At 46.1% G+C, this 13,600-nt stretch overlaps 1 protein-coding gene across 1 annotated transcript in view; it reads left to right on the top strand.

Annotated features, from left to right (window-relative positions):
• The first annotated feature begins 226 nt into the window (after positions 1-226).
• Positions 227-13,600, top strand: part of LOC141247876 (microtubule-associated serine/threonine-protein kinase 4-like) — a 31,579-nt gene continuing 18,205 nt past the window's right edge. The window contains exons 1-2 of the mRNA XM_073669286.1: positions 227-881; positions 13,284-13,393. Of these exons, the coding sequence (XP_073525387.1) occupies positions 227-881; positions 13,284-13,393 (765 nt within the window). The remainder of the gene's footprint in view (positions 882-13,283; positions 13,394-13,600) is intronic.

Here is a 13,600-nt window from a genome sequence, read left to right as displayed (position 1 = left end):
GTAGAGTGGCGGGACCATTTGATGTTCCACCTTTTGTCAGTTTTCGTTTATCACCGCTTGGGGTTGTACCCAAGAAAGAAGCTAATGCTTTCAGACTTATTCATCATTTGTCTTTTCCTTATGGTACATCCCTTAATGACAGTATTGATGAGAATCTAAAGACAGTGTGTTATACTTCATTGATCCTGCAGTGGAGATAGTGAAGGGGTTTGGGACTGGTGCGCTGATGGCTAAGGTGGATGTGGAAGCTGCGTTCAGATTGTTGCCTATTCATCCCGATAGTTTTAACTCTTTAGGTTTTCAGTTTGACGGGTCATTTTATGTTGATAAATGTCTTCCCATGGGTTGTGCGCTGTCATGTTCTTATTTTGAGGCTTTTTCTACTTTTATAGAATGGGTTGTTGCCATGCAATGTGGTAAAGGTGGCGTGGCCCATTATTTAGATGATGTCTTGTTTGTAGGGTCTAAGGAGAGTGCGGTCTGTTCTGAATTGTTGAGGACATTTGAGGATATTTCTCAGGATTTCGGTATACCTCTAGCATTGGAAAAGACAGTTTATCCACCTTGTTGTATGGAGTTTTTAGGAATTGTCATTGATTCATTGAGAGGTGAGCTCACCTTACCAACTAATAAGGTGGAGAAATGTAAGACGCCAATTTTAGAGCTGTATGTCAAGAAGAAAACTAAAGTGAAGGAAATTGAATCTGTTCTTGGCCTATTAGCTTTTGCTTCTGGAGTGATTCCTATGGGTCGAGTGTTTTGTAGAAGATTATCATTGCATATAGCAGGTATTAGGAATTCATCACTTCATGTCCGTGTTACAAGGAGATTAAGGAGGACCTTGAAGTACGGTTGGGATTTTTACAGGATTTTAGTGGAAGGTCAGTTTGGCCGGAGCCGTTTATAACAAGTGATGAGTTGGATTTGTGTATAGACGCTTCAAGTGCAGTAGATTTTGGGGTATATTATAACAGTAATTGGTGGCAGAGGGTTGGTGGCATCTGTGGGCAGCTAATAAGGTTGCAAAGAATAAGGTGTTGTTGGAGGTTTTTTTTCAGTGGTAGTCACTTTGGTTTTATGGAGGCAGAGTTTGGCTAATAGATGTATTTTGTTACAGTCAGACAGCAAAGGGTTAGTTTTTGCTATTAATTGTGTGTCCTCTAAATGCTCAATGGTGGTGAAGTTGTTGCGTCATTTACTCCTTATTTGCCTGAAGCGTAATATTTGGGTGAAGGCGGTGCATGGTGAAGGGAAGGTGAATTTAATTGCCAATGCACTTTCTCATTTGCAGTTCGGGAAGTTTTTCGAGCTGGTGCCGGAGGCCAGAGCAACAGGAGAAAGGTGTGCGGATTACTTATGGGGTTAATATGGTCCTAGTGATGGAATTGTTGGAGCGTTCGGTGCAGCGTCCACATGGAAAGGCTATTTAGCGGCGTGGGAATTGTGGGTGTCATTTTGTAGTAGTAGAGGTGGGGATAGGTTTAGGAGCACTAGAACAAGCGCTTTGTCTTTTTGCAGGTCTATCTGTGAGAAAGGTTTGGCATATAGTACGTTAGTGAAACAGTTGGCAGGGGTTTCATTTTTCCTGAAAATAGCAGGTAAGCGTCCTTTGAATAGTTATTTTGTAGTTAAACAGGTATTGAAAGGGTGTAGAAAGGATCATTGTGTGAGAGATGTCGGTGTCCTGTCACTCCGGGCATGCTGGGGGATTTATGTAAAGCAGCCCAGTCCTGTTCTTATAAGGCTTTTGAAGCAGTGCTTTTTTCCACAGCAGCATCTTTGTTATTTTTTGGGGCCCTTAGAATTGGGGAATTGTTGCCTAGGGGGAAGAGAGGAGGAGACGGTTTGAAGTTGGGGTGCATATCAGTTGGATCGGGCTGTATGTTAATTAATATTGCTAGATCCAAAACTGATCAGTTAGGCAAAGGGGTTTGTTAAAAGTTGATATGTTTCCCAGAAAGCAATATATGTCCAGTATGTTTAACACGTAAGTATTTGGATATACGCCCTAACAAGGGTGGGCTTTTACTGTGACCCCAGTCTGGCATGCCTGTGACGCAGGGTCAGTTTAGAAGCCTCTGGTGTATGGCTGATATAGGTTTACCTCATAAATAGTGTTGAGCCACCCCCGTAGTGTTCGAGTTCGGTTCGGTTCGTCGAACACCCGTGTGTTCGCCGAACTGTTCGTCGAACTGTTCGTCGAACACCTTCGAACACCGTTAAAACCAATGGCAGGCAAACAAAAACACATAGAAACACATAGAAAACACCTTCAAAGGTGTCCAAAAGCTGACAAACTGCTCAGAAGACACAACTAACACATGGAAAAGTGACAAGTACATATAGTCATGCGAAAAGAAAAGAGGTGGAGGAGTAAAAGGAGGGGGAGACACAGATATAGGCATGTCATGCCCTTCTAAAATCCAAAAAGTGAGAAGCCGAGACGGCCAGTCCGCTCCTGCCCGTGCCACCTCCGTGTCGCCGGGTTTGTGCCAGAGCCGCGGTGAGCCCTGACGGCCAGCCCCCCTCTCCCAATACTGGTGCCTGTCCGCTGGTGGGTCGAGAGAGCCCCCCTGTGGTGGAGGCAGCTCTAAGCTTTTTAATTTAAATTGTCCCTCTAATTTGAATGAATACACTTTAAATCCATTTACAAGGATCTATTGGAGGGCAAGTCTCATGCCAGCAGCCGCGTAATTCCAGCTCCAGTAGCGTCCACTAAAGCTGCTGCAGTTAAAAAGCTTTTATAAGGATCGAGCTCGGCTGTCCACCGCAAGGCATCCTAGTGCCAGTCCCAGCCCCTATGCCTTGGGGTGCCTCCTGATGCTCTTCACTAAGTATCCCGTGGTCCCGAAGCATTTCCTTTGAAAAAATTAAGTGTCCAAACTACAGGTGGTGTAGCTTGCTTAACAGCCGGGATAATCCGCTGACTAGCAGACACTGCTACTAGGCACAAAGTATTTCCTGGGCTAGATGCAGTTAAAAATTTGTAAGTAGATACTCTCGTTGGATGCTGAGAAAGCATTCCATAGAGTCTCCTGGCACGCCATATATGATTCTTTAAAAAGCTTGGGGTAGGGGTCTAGGGGACCCTTTTATAGCCAAAATCACGGCCCTGTATCACAATACGTCACCTAGGCTGAAGATAAATGGAACTGTAGCACCGAGGGCTCGGTTGCTACAGACGTATTGCACCTCACCCAGAGGTGTGATATCTCACTCTCAGATAAGGATGGAGTGTGGATCAGGACCCGACACCTGCATGCATTACACCACATTGCCGTGGGGCAGGGCGACCAATATGCCCCTGAGATGGGCACGACAGTCCCTGTCCCTGGCTGGAGTGGGGGGAGGGAACACTGAGGAAGGGGAACCCTGCAGTGCAGGAGCAGGGAGGAAGCAGTTCCTGGGTGCATTGAGAAGGGAGTATAAAAGGTGGGCACCATCTTAGTTCAGTGCAGAGAAGTCTGAGCAGAAGTGGCAGGGAGCAGGGGCTCTGCATGAGCTCTGCTCCGGAGGCGGGCCTAGTAACAGAGGCCCAGGCCTGGAAGAGGGAGAAGGAAGGAAGAGGAGCGGAGAAGGCTCCAGGAACGAGGAATGAAGGGATCCCAGGGGTGCGGACGGGCGAGTCGCCACCGCACGCCCGAATCCACCTGCGTGGAGGGGTCAGGCCAAAGGGGGAGACCGGTCCCCGAACTAGTGGAGGCAGGAAACGACCCTCAGCTAGAAACCGGAGGCTCTGACATTTTATGTGGCGCAGCCCCTTGCTCCACCCGCTAGGAAGGCACCACATAGGGTCAGGGAAACTGGCGCCAAGTTTACCAAGAGGAGGCCCGAGGCAGCCGGACAGAAGTGTTGGTAAGAAAGGCCAGACAAAGGACACACAAAGGGGGTCCTGTGAAGCGCTCCAAAGTTATCTGGGAGTTGTCTGAGCCCCTCACCTGGTGAGCACAGTACGACGTGGGCAGCCGTTACCTGCAGACGTGGTCTGGATAATAAGAACTGTGAGTAAAGGCCCTGAACTGCATCACTGACTCCGTGTCGTTACTGCTGCTGCCCTGCACCATCACCCCCATCCTCCGCATACACTGCCCTGAGGCTATACTCCTCCCGTGGGGAGTTATGCTACGCTCTGCTGCACCCACAACACCAGCCTTAGCGGTCTGCCCTGTAGCGGCGGTTCACTCTGACCGCAATCCACGGGTGGCGTAGTCGGACATTTAAACATCAAAACCACATAAATAGTTCCGCCACTGGTTTGACCGCCCTGAGCCACGGAACCGGATCGCCGCCACGAAGACTACAACCACCAGCATCCACCAAAAAGGGTCCGGCTCCGGGTGTCCCAAGGCCCAGGGGGTGCGTCAGAACATTTTCATCACCTTTCACAATCACCAATGGGACAAGGCAGGGATGTCCTCTGTCCCCTCTCTTATACATCCTAGTGACGGAGCACCTGCTCTCATCAATTCGCCATAACCCCAATATTAGGTGGATTGAGGTGGGAGGCACCGAGTACAAGTGCTCTCTATTTGCTGATGATGTCCTAGTATATATCACTCAATCACATATATCCATCCCTGCTGTTATGGCTGAAATAGATCACTTTGTTACATGGTAAAATTTTAAAATCAATGCAGCGAAGTCTGAGGCCCTCGATGTCTCCCTCCCTAAATCCATATAGGATTCCATCCAGTCCAACTTTCCCTTTGCCTGGCCCTCACAGGGTATCAAATACTTAGGAATTCCTATTCATAGAGACCTCTCCCATCTATGTTATCTTAATTTTGGGCCCTTTATTGAACAATTCCATACAGACCACGGTTGGCAAGTTAGAACTGTAAGATTCACTACGTGAACCACTGGTGTTTTGTGGAAAAGCACATGTACACCGCGTTCCAAATTATTATGCAAAAAGTGTTTAGGAGTGATAAGGGAAGAATTTGTTTGTTTGTCAGTTAAACTCATTGATGGTGATGTGTGTCAGGGCTCTTTATATCACTGTAAGCAATTGCAGACACCTGTGCTAATTAGTTTGGCAGGTGTGTCCAATGAAAGGCAAGACTACTTAAGAAGGCTCTCTCACATTATTAAGCAGCCTACATTTTCTGCCAAAATGGGAAAGAAAAAGGATGTGTCGGCTGCTGAGAAGCAACAAATTGTGGAGTGTTTAGGTCAAGGCATGACTACAATCAACATTGTGCGATGATCAGGATGAAGTGTCTTGGCAATCAAGAAGTATGTAGCTGATTCACAGTACACACGTGTGCGTGCTGATAAGGGCAAATTGAGGACTCTTTCCTACAGGCAATTACGTCAGGTTGAAAGAGCAGCGGCAAAAAAGCCTTGTCATAGCAGCAGACAAGTTTTTGAAGCTGCTTGTGCCTCCAACGTCCCCCGAACAACAAGATGCAGGGTCCTTCAGAGGTTTGCAGCTGTGCATACGCCATCCTGTCGACCTCCTCTATCCACTTCACACAAGCAGAAACGGCTCCAGTGGGCCAAACATTACATGAAGACTGATTTCAAAACTGTTTTGTTCACGGATGAGTGCCGTGCAGCGCTCGATGGTCCAGATGAATGGAGTGGAGGATGGCTGGTTGATGGACACCCCACGCAAACACGGCTACAGCGCCAACAAGGAGGAGGTGGAGTAATGTTTTGGGCTGGAATCATGGGGAGAGAGATTGTCGGCCCCTTTAGGATCCCTGAAGGCGCTAAAGATGAACTCCATAATGTATGTGGATTTTCTCAAACAGCACTTCCTGCCATGGTTCAAGAAGAAGAACCGTGTATTTCACAGCAAGATCATTTTTCTGCATGATAATGCACCATCTCATGCTGCACATAAAACATCTGCATCTCTGGCTGATATGGGCATAAAAGGGGACAAACTTATGGTGTGACCCCCATGCTCCCCTGACCTCTACCCCATTCAGAACCTTTGGAGCATCATTAAAAGGAGTGTCTATGATGGCGGGAGGCAGTTCACATCTAAGCAACAGCTCTGGGAGGGTATTCTGTCCTCATGCAAAACAATTGAAGCAGAAACCATCCAAAACCTGACAAATTCAATGGACGAGAGAGTTCAGAAGCTCCTTTCGAACAAGGGGTCCTATGTGAAAATGTAACATCACCTAGAATAAAGTTTTGAGTTGAAAACTGTTTGATTTCAGTTTCTAACAACCTGCTAATGCTTATAATTTCAAAAATGACCATTTTTTTGGTCTTTATTAAAATGAAAAGGTTGATCGAAAAGTTTGGGGGATCTAAGAGTGTGGCAACCCAGTAGTCATGATTACTTCGAATTCTGACAATATGAGGGTCATGCTGCAGGTAGTGCAGCAAGAAGGCACTTATGTGTCTTGCACATCTCGGAGCCCCAAAATTATTTTCCGGGCTAGATGCAGCTAAAAATTATTTTTAATTTTAAATCTGGTGAAGCTTATTATAGATGGCCTAATAGGATCAGTGCTGCACACTGCTACAAAGCCCAAATTATTTTCCAGTCAAGATACAGATAAACATGATTAGTAATTTGAAAGCTTAAAACGGTTGGTAGGGTGATTTTAACCAATCATCAAGCTTTTACTCTCCCCAGGATGACACAGGGGTAGAAAAGTCGTTTCGGATCCATGATTTGTTCATCTTTATGAACGTGAGTCTGTCTACATTATCAGTGGAGAGCCGCGTGCGCTTATCTGTCAGCACACCACCAGCAGCGCTGAACACACGTTCAGACAGAACGCTGGCTGCGGGGCATGACAAGATCTCCAAGGCGTAAGTGGCTAGCTCCGGCCATTTATCCAGATTGGAAGCCCAAAAAGAGCAAGGGTCCAGTGACACAGTCGTGGCTTCAATGTTTACTTGGAGATACTCCTGTACCATCGTCTCTAGGCGTTGACTATGTGTCAGACTTCTTGTCTCCTGTGGCCTTGCAAAGGATGGGCTAAAAAAGTGGTGAAATGATTCCGCAAAATTGATGTTACCAGCAGATACTGTGGTTCTGTTACGGTTTGAGTGCTGAACACTTGACGGTCCCACGGTTGGCAAGTTGGAACTGTGAGATTCACTACGTGCACCACTGGTATTTTGTGGAAAAGCACATGTAAGATTCTGCAACAGTCTCTGCTGATACTCCTGCATGCGTGCATCCCTTTCTATGGCAGGAATAATTTCTGCAAATTTACTTTTGTACCGGGGATCTAACAGTGTGGCAACCCAGTAGTCAGGATTATTTCTAATTCTCACAATTCGAGGGTCATGTTGCAGGTAGTGCAGCAAGAAGGCACTCATGTGTGTTGCGCATCCAGGAGCACCAAGTCCCTGTTGTGTTGGTGGCGAGGTAACAATCATGCTTCCTTCCTCTGTCCTCTCCCCCCAACCTCGCACAACAGAAATGTGATCAAGGTCTCCCTCATCTGATGAGTCTTCCATCAGTTCGTCCTCCACTTCTTCCTGGGCTCCTGCACCTTCCTCACTAGTTTGGCTGCTACCATGCGCCCTGGTAAAATCATCTCCCCCACCCTCACATGCCTGCCGCCCTGGTGCTGCCGACCGTCTGGACCTTGCAGATGTTAGCCCTTCCGCATACAACTCCTCCTCCTCTACTTCCTCCACCTCCTCTTGTGCCACCACCTGACTCCGAATTCTGTTTAACATGTGCTCCAGCATGTAAATCACCGGAATAGTCATGCTGATAATGGCATCGTCAGCACTAAACATCTTCGTCGCCATTTCAAAACTGTGCAGAAGGGTGCATAGGTCCCTGATCTGAGACCACTCCTCCAGCGTGATTTGCCCCACCTCTGAATCTCGTTGGCCCAGGCTATACGTCAGAACGTATTGCACCAGGGCTTGTCGGTGCTGCCACAGTCGCTGCAACATGTGCAGAGTTGAATTCCACCGGGTAGGCACATCGCATTTTAGCCGGTGAAGTGGCAGGCCCAACGACTTCTGTAGAGATGTAAGTCGCTGAGCTGCGGGATGCGAACGGCGGAAGTGAGCACACAGCGACCGTGCCCTCTGCAGAAGGCCATCTAGTCTGGGATAGTGGGCTAAAAATTGCTGGACAACCAGGTTCAACACGTGAGCCATACAAGGCACGTGTGTGACATTGCCCCGGCGAAGGGCCGCACCCAGGTTTGCAGCATTGTCGCACACGGCCTTCCCTGGTTTCAGGTCCAGTGGAGACAACCATTCATGAAATTGGTTCTCCAGAGCTGACCACAACTCCTCAGCTGTGTGACTCACATTTCCCAGACATTTCAATGTAAAAACCGCCTGATGACGTTGAGCCCTACTGCCAGCATAGTAAGGAGGTGTGCAGGATCCCTTCTGCGCAGTTAGAAAGCTTGTGGCATGACCAGACAGGCTTTGGGTGCAGGTGGAAGACCGAGAGGAGGTTGAGGAGGCAGAAGCAGTGGAGGAAAAATGACATAAAGAGGATTGACGCACAACTCGTGGGGACGGCAAGACTTGGATAGCAGCCCCTTGTCCTGCTGTCACCATAGTTACCCAGTGCCCAGTCAGCGACATGTAACGCCCCTGTCCATGCCTACTCGTCCAAGTGTCTGTGGTGAAATGCACCCTGTCACACACAGAGTTTCTCAAAGAAGCGGTGATGTTGTGTGCGACATGCTGGTGGAGCGCAGGCACACCTTTCTTTGAGAAGTAGTGCCGACTGGGCATCTGGTACTGGGGCACTGCGACGGACATAAGGTCTCGAAAATCCTCTGTGTCCACCAGGCGGAAAGGCAGCATTTCTGTAGCCAAGAGCTTGCAGATGGTGAAATTCAACCTCTTAGCTTTCTCATGGCTAGGAGGAAATGGTCTTTTACTTGTCCACATCTGAGGGACCGAGGGCTGGCTATTGTGCTTAGACGGGGTTGATAAGGGTGTCCCCGGCAAACTGCCGGTCTGTGAGGAAGATGCAGGCGGACATGTTAGGTTGCCTTGATCCAAAGGTGGTGCTATCGATGTCGGACAGCGCTCAAGACCAGCTGGTGTTACCACCTCCAAAGAAAATGATGACCTGCCAATCACGCTGGCTGTTGCGGGTAAAGAGGTGGCAGGTCTGCGCCCCAAAACAGGTGTGACTGCTGTCCCCCCAGTCACAGAGGATGAAGAGGCCGCGGATGCACAAGATATGGCAGACGGTGGTTGGCCCGGCCGGCTAGACCGCATTGTAGCACACTGAGCTTCCCACTGCAACTTATGCTTCATGTCCATGTGCCGGTTCATGCATGAAGTACTCAAACTATGTATTTTTTGGCCTCTACTTAGCTTTTGCTGACAAATGTTACAGATAACACGAGTTGGGTCATCTTTATCGATCTGAAAAAATGCCCAGGCTATGCAAGGCTTAGCACCCATGCGACCTGAAGAGCCACCACGACTTGTGGTGAGAGGCAGAGTTGTGTTTGAGGATGCAGTTGTTGACGTGCTTCCAGTACTACGTCTCTGTCCAGGAAGGCGCAACCTGACCTCGTCGTCACTAGCATCTTCCTCCACCTCCTCTGCTGACCTCATCTCTTGGCTGACTGTGGGTTGACAGTAAGTGGGATCTCCGACCTCATCATCATCACCCTGTGCGTTATCACACCCGTCGTCCTCAGAGCCAACCTGTTCCTGCCCTGACAAAAAACTAAAGTTGTCGCTCCAATCAGGTATTTGAGTCTTATCATCGTCTTCCTCATTGTCTCCACCAACAGGAGTTACAGTTTGGGAATGAGGGTCTACATTATGGTCAGAACCTTCTGCGTCTGGTCCTGGATCCGACTCATAAAGATTCTGGGCATCAGTGCAGATCATTTCCTCGTCTGGATTCACAGAAGCGCTGGAGTCGACCTCTGATTCCCAGGCTATAGTATGAGTAAACAGCTCTGCAGACTCAACCATCTGTTCTACCTCATACTCAGACGGGCAGCTGGAGATTTGGGAGCTGTGAGGAAGCAAGTGCGATTTGGGTGACACCTTTGAGGACTGGAGTATTTGTGATGTTGAAGTTGATGTGGAGGAGAGCCCACTTAAAGGAGCACTTGATATCCGTTGAAGCACCTGCTGTTTTTGTGCCTCATCTGGAATTTGTAGCGATTGGCGTGGCCGTAAGAAAGGGATCTTATCACATTGTCCGCTAAAAGAAGTAGACATTTTAGTTTGGCTGGAAGATGGTCTTTCTTCTGCACCTACCCCACGGACACAACCTTTTTTCCCCTTCCCAACACGCCTATTCCCCTTTCCACCAGCAGCAGGCCTTTTTCCACTCATTTTGGTGGTTAACTAATTCACAACTCTGGAGTTGTTTGCACAAAAAAACAATGGATGGTAACCGAGCAGAGCTGAGTGGCCAAACTGTGGTATTAGGCCAAAACTATTGGCTGGGTTAGATGCAGAAAAAAATTATTTTTAATTTGCAACCTGATGGAGGTCAGTATAGATGGACTAATAGACCAAGTCCCACACACCGCTAGAAGCCCAAATATTTTTTCAGAGCTAGATGCAGAAAAAAATTATATTCAATTTGCAACCTGCTGGACGTCAGTATAGAAGGACTAATAGAACAAGTCCCACACACTGCTAGAAGCCCAAATATTTTTTCAGAGCTAAATGAAGAAAAAAATTATTTTTAATTTGCAACCTGATGGAGGTCAGTATAGATGGACTAATAGACCAAGTCCCACACACTGCTAGAAGCCCAAATATTTTTTCAGAGCTAAATGAAGAAAAAAATTATTTTTAATTTGCAACCTGATGGAGGTCAGTATAGATGGACTAATAGACCAAGTCCCACACACTGCTAGAAGCCCAAATATTTTTTCAGAGCTAGATGCAGAAAAAAATTATTTTTAATTTGCAACCTGATGGAGGTCAGTATAGATGGACTAATAGACCAAGTCCCACACACCGCTAGAAGCCCAAATATTTTTTCAGAGCTAGATGCAGAAAATTTTTTCATTCAATTTGCAACCTGATGGAGGTCAGTATAGATGGACTAATAGACCAAGTCCCACACACTGCTAGAAGCCCAAATATTTTTTCAGAGCTAGATGCAGAAAAAAATTATTTTTAATTTGCAACCTGATGGAGGTCAGTATAGATGGACTAATAGAACAAGTCCCACACGCTGCTAGAAGCCCAAATATTTTTTCAGAGATAAATGAAGAAAAAAATTATTTTTAATTTGCAACCTGATGGAGGTCAGTATAGATGGACTAATAGACCAAGTCCCACACACTGCTAGAAGCCCAAATATTTTTTCAGAGCTAGATGCAGAAAAAAATTATTTTTAATTTGCAACCTGATTGAGGTCAGTATAGATGGACTAATAGACCAAGTCCCACACACCGCTAGAAGCCCAAATATTTTTTCAGAGCTAGATGCAGAAATTTTTTTTATTCAATTTGCAACCTGATGGAGGTCAGTATAGATGGACTAATAGACCAAGTCCCACACACTGCTAGAAGCCAAAATATTTTTTCAGAGCTAGATGCAGAAAAAAATTATTTTTAATTTGCAACCTGATGGAGGTCAGTATAGATGGACTAATAGACCAAGTCCCACACACTGCTAGGAGCCCAAATATTTTTTCAGAGCTAGATGCAGAAAAAAATTATTTTTAATTTGCAACCTGATGGAGGTCAGTATAGATGGACTAATAGAACAAGTCCCACACGCTGCTAGAAGCCCAAATATTTTTTCAGAGATAAATGAAGAAAAAAATTATTTTTAATTTGCAACCTGATGGAGGTCAGTATAGATGGACTAATAGACCAAGTCCCACACACTGCTAGAAGCCCAAATATTTTTTCAGAGCTAGATGCAGAAAAAAATTATTTTTAATTTGCAACCTGATGGAGGTCAGTATAGATGGACTAATAGACCAAGTCCCACACACCGCTAGAAGCCCAAATATTTTTTCAGAGCTAGATGCAGAAAAAAATTATATTCAATTTGCAACCTGCTGGAGGTCAGTATAGAAGGACTAATAGAACAAGTCCCACACACTGCTAGAAGCCCAAATATTTTTTCAGAGCTAAATGAAGAAAAAAATTATTTTTAATTTGCAACCTGATGGAGGTCAGTATAGATGGACTAATAGACCAAGTCCCACACACTGCTAGAAGCCCAAATATTTTTTCAGAGCTAGATGCAGAAAAAAATTATATTCAGTTTGCAACCTGATGGAGGTCAGTATAGATGGACTAATAGAATGATGCTATGCCCAAAAGATTTTACTTCACTAGGTGCAGTAAAAAAATTGGTATTCTATACACAGGTGGTATATCTTGCAACACAGATAGGCTACTCCACTGACTAACACACTCTGCAATAGGCCAAAAAGGATTAGCTTTGCTAGATTCAGCCAAATGCTGTGAAAAAAACTTGCACAGCACTGGCACAGACCTGCCTGGCAAAAACTGATAGGAACTGATGTAACCTAGTCCTGAAAAGGACTCCAATTACAATTAGTCTTTACTCCCACAATCTATCTATTTAAGAGCACAGACCTGCCTGATAAAAGTCGTAGGAAATGCTGTAACCTAGTCCTTAAAAGGACTGCAATCACAACTATTCCCTACTCCCAAGCTATCTGTATATTTGTGCGAAAATTGGCTTGAAATTAACAAGGTATAGCGCACACAGCAACAGCGGTGCCGTCTAACACGCAGCTGCAGCAGTGAGAAAATGGTGGCGACGGGGAAAATGGCTTGGTCTTATAGGGCAAGGACATGTGACATACACTGCCAATCACACATGCCCTTGCTTGTGTGAAAAAAAGCACTTCGCTCCGTGTGTGCGCTGCTGATAGGCTGACAGATTGCACCTCCCCACTGCAAATGCGGGAAAGAGAAAAAAAAATGGAGATCTTCATTGTTCCTGCAGAGATCCATCCCCTGCCCCTCCCCCCGCCCCGCTGTACACTCAAACTGCGTATTAACATTAATTTTCATCATTACTGAGAAAAAATCCAGTTATGATTTTGGTGCACGAACAGTTATCGAACATAACCTCGAACAGCCGAATTTTTCTCAAATTGTTCGTGTTCGCCGACCGGCTCGAACACCGCCCAAAACAGCTCGAATTTGAGATTGGCGAACAGTTCGAGTAGAACAACGCTCATCTCTACTCATAAATTCTTCTCCACTCATTCTTTTCGCATTGGAGCTGCTACAGAGGCTGCCAGACTGGGTTTGGACGCATCAGTTATTAAGAAGCTTGGGAGGTGGCCGTCAAATTGTTATAAATTGTATATTAGAAGTGATATTTATTGTCTATTTATGTAGCTTTTACAGGTTTCACAGTTTGGATCCTAGGCCATTCATTTGTACATTGGGCGGAGCAGAGAGCACTGGAGAGGTGTTATGGACCCAATCTATCTTTGCCCACGGAGCGGGTAAGAGTGTATTGGATGGGCGTGAGAGGGCAAAAATGGGATGGACTACTGGAGCAAATTTCGGTCATGGGTGATACCTTTCCAGCGCTGGACATTATAATTGTGCATCTTGGGGGTAATGATATTGGAAAATTAGGAACTGTGGACCTTTTGTTTATGACGAAAAAAAGTTTACAGAGAATCAGCAGTTTATTTTCAGGAGTGAAG

The sequence above is a fragment of the Phyllobates terribilis genome, unplaced genomic scaffold (genome assembly GCF_046119375.1).
Source record: "Phyllobates terribilis strain yellow unplaced genomic scaffold, ASM4611937v1 Scaffold_2__4_contigs__length_985480577, whole genome shotgun sequence".
Classification (NCBI taxonomy): Eukaryota; Metazoa; Chordata; class Amphibia; order Anura; family Dendrobatidae; genus Phyllobates; species Phyllobates terribilis.
Note: the sequence above shows the minus strand (reverse complement) of the source record. Positions and strands in the feature narration are given on the sequence as shown.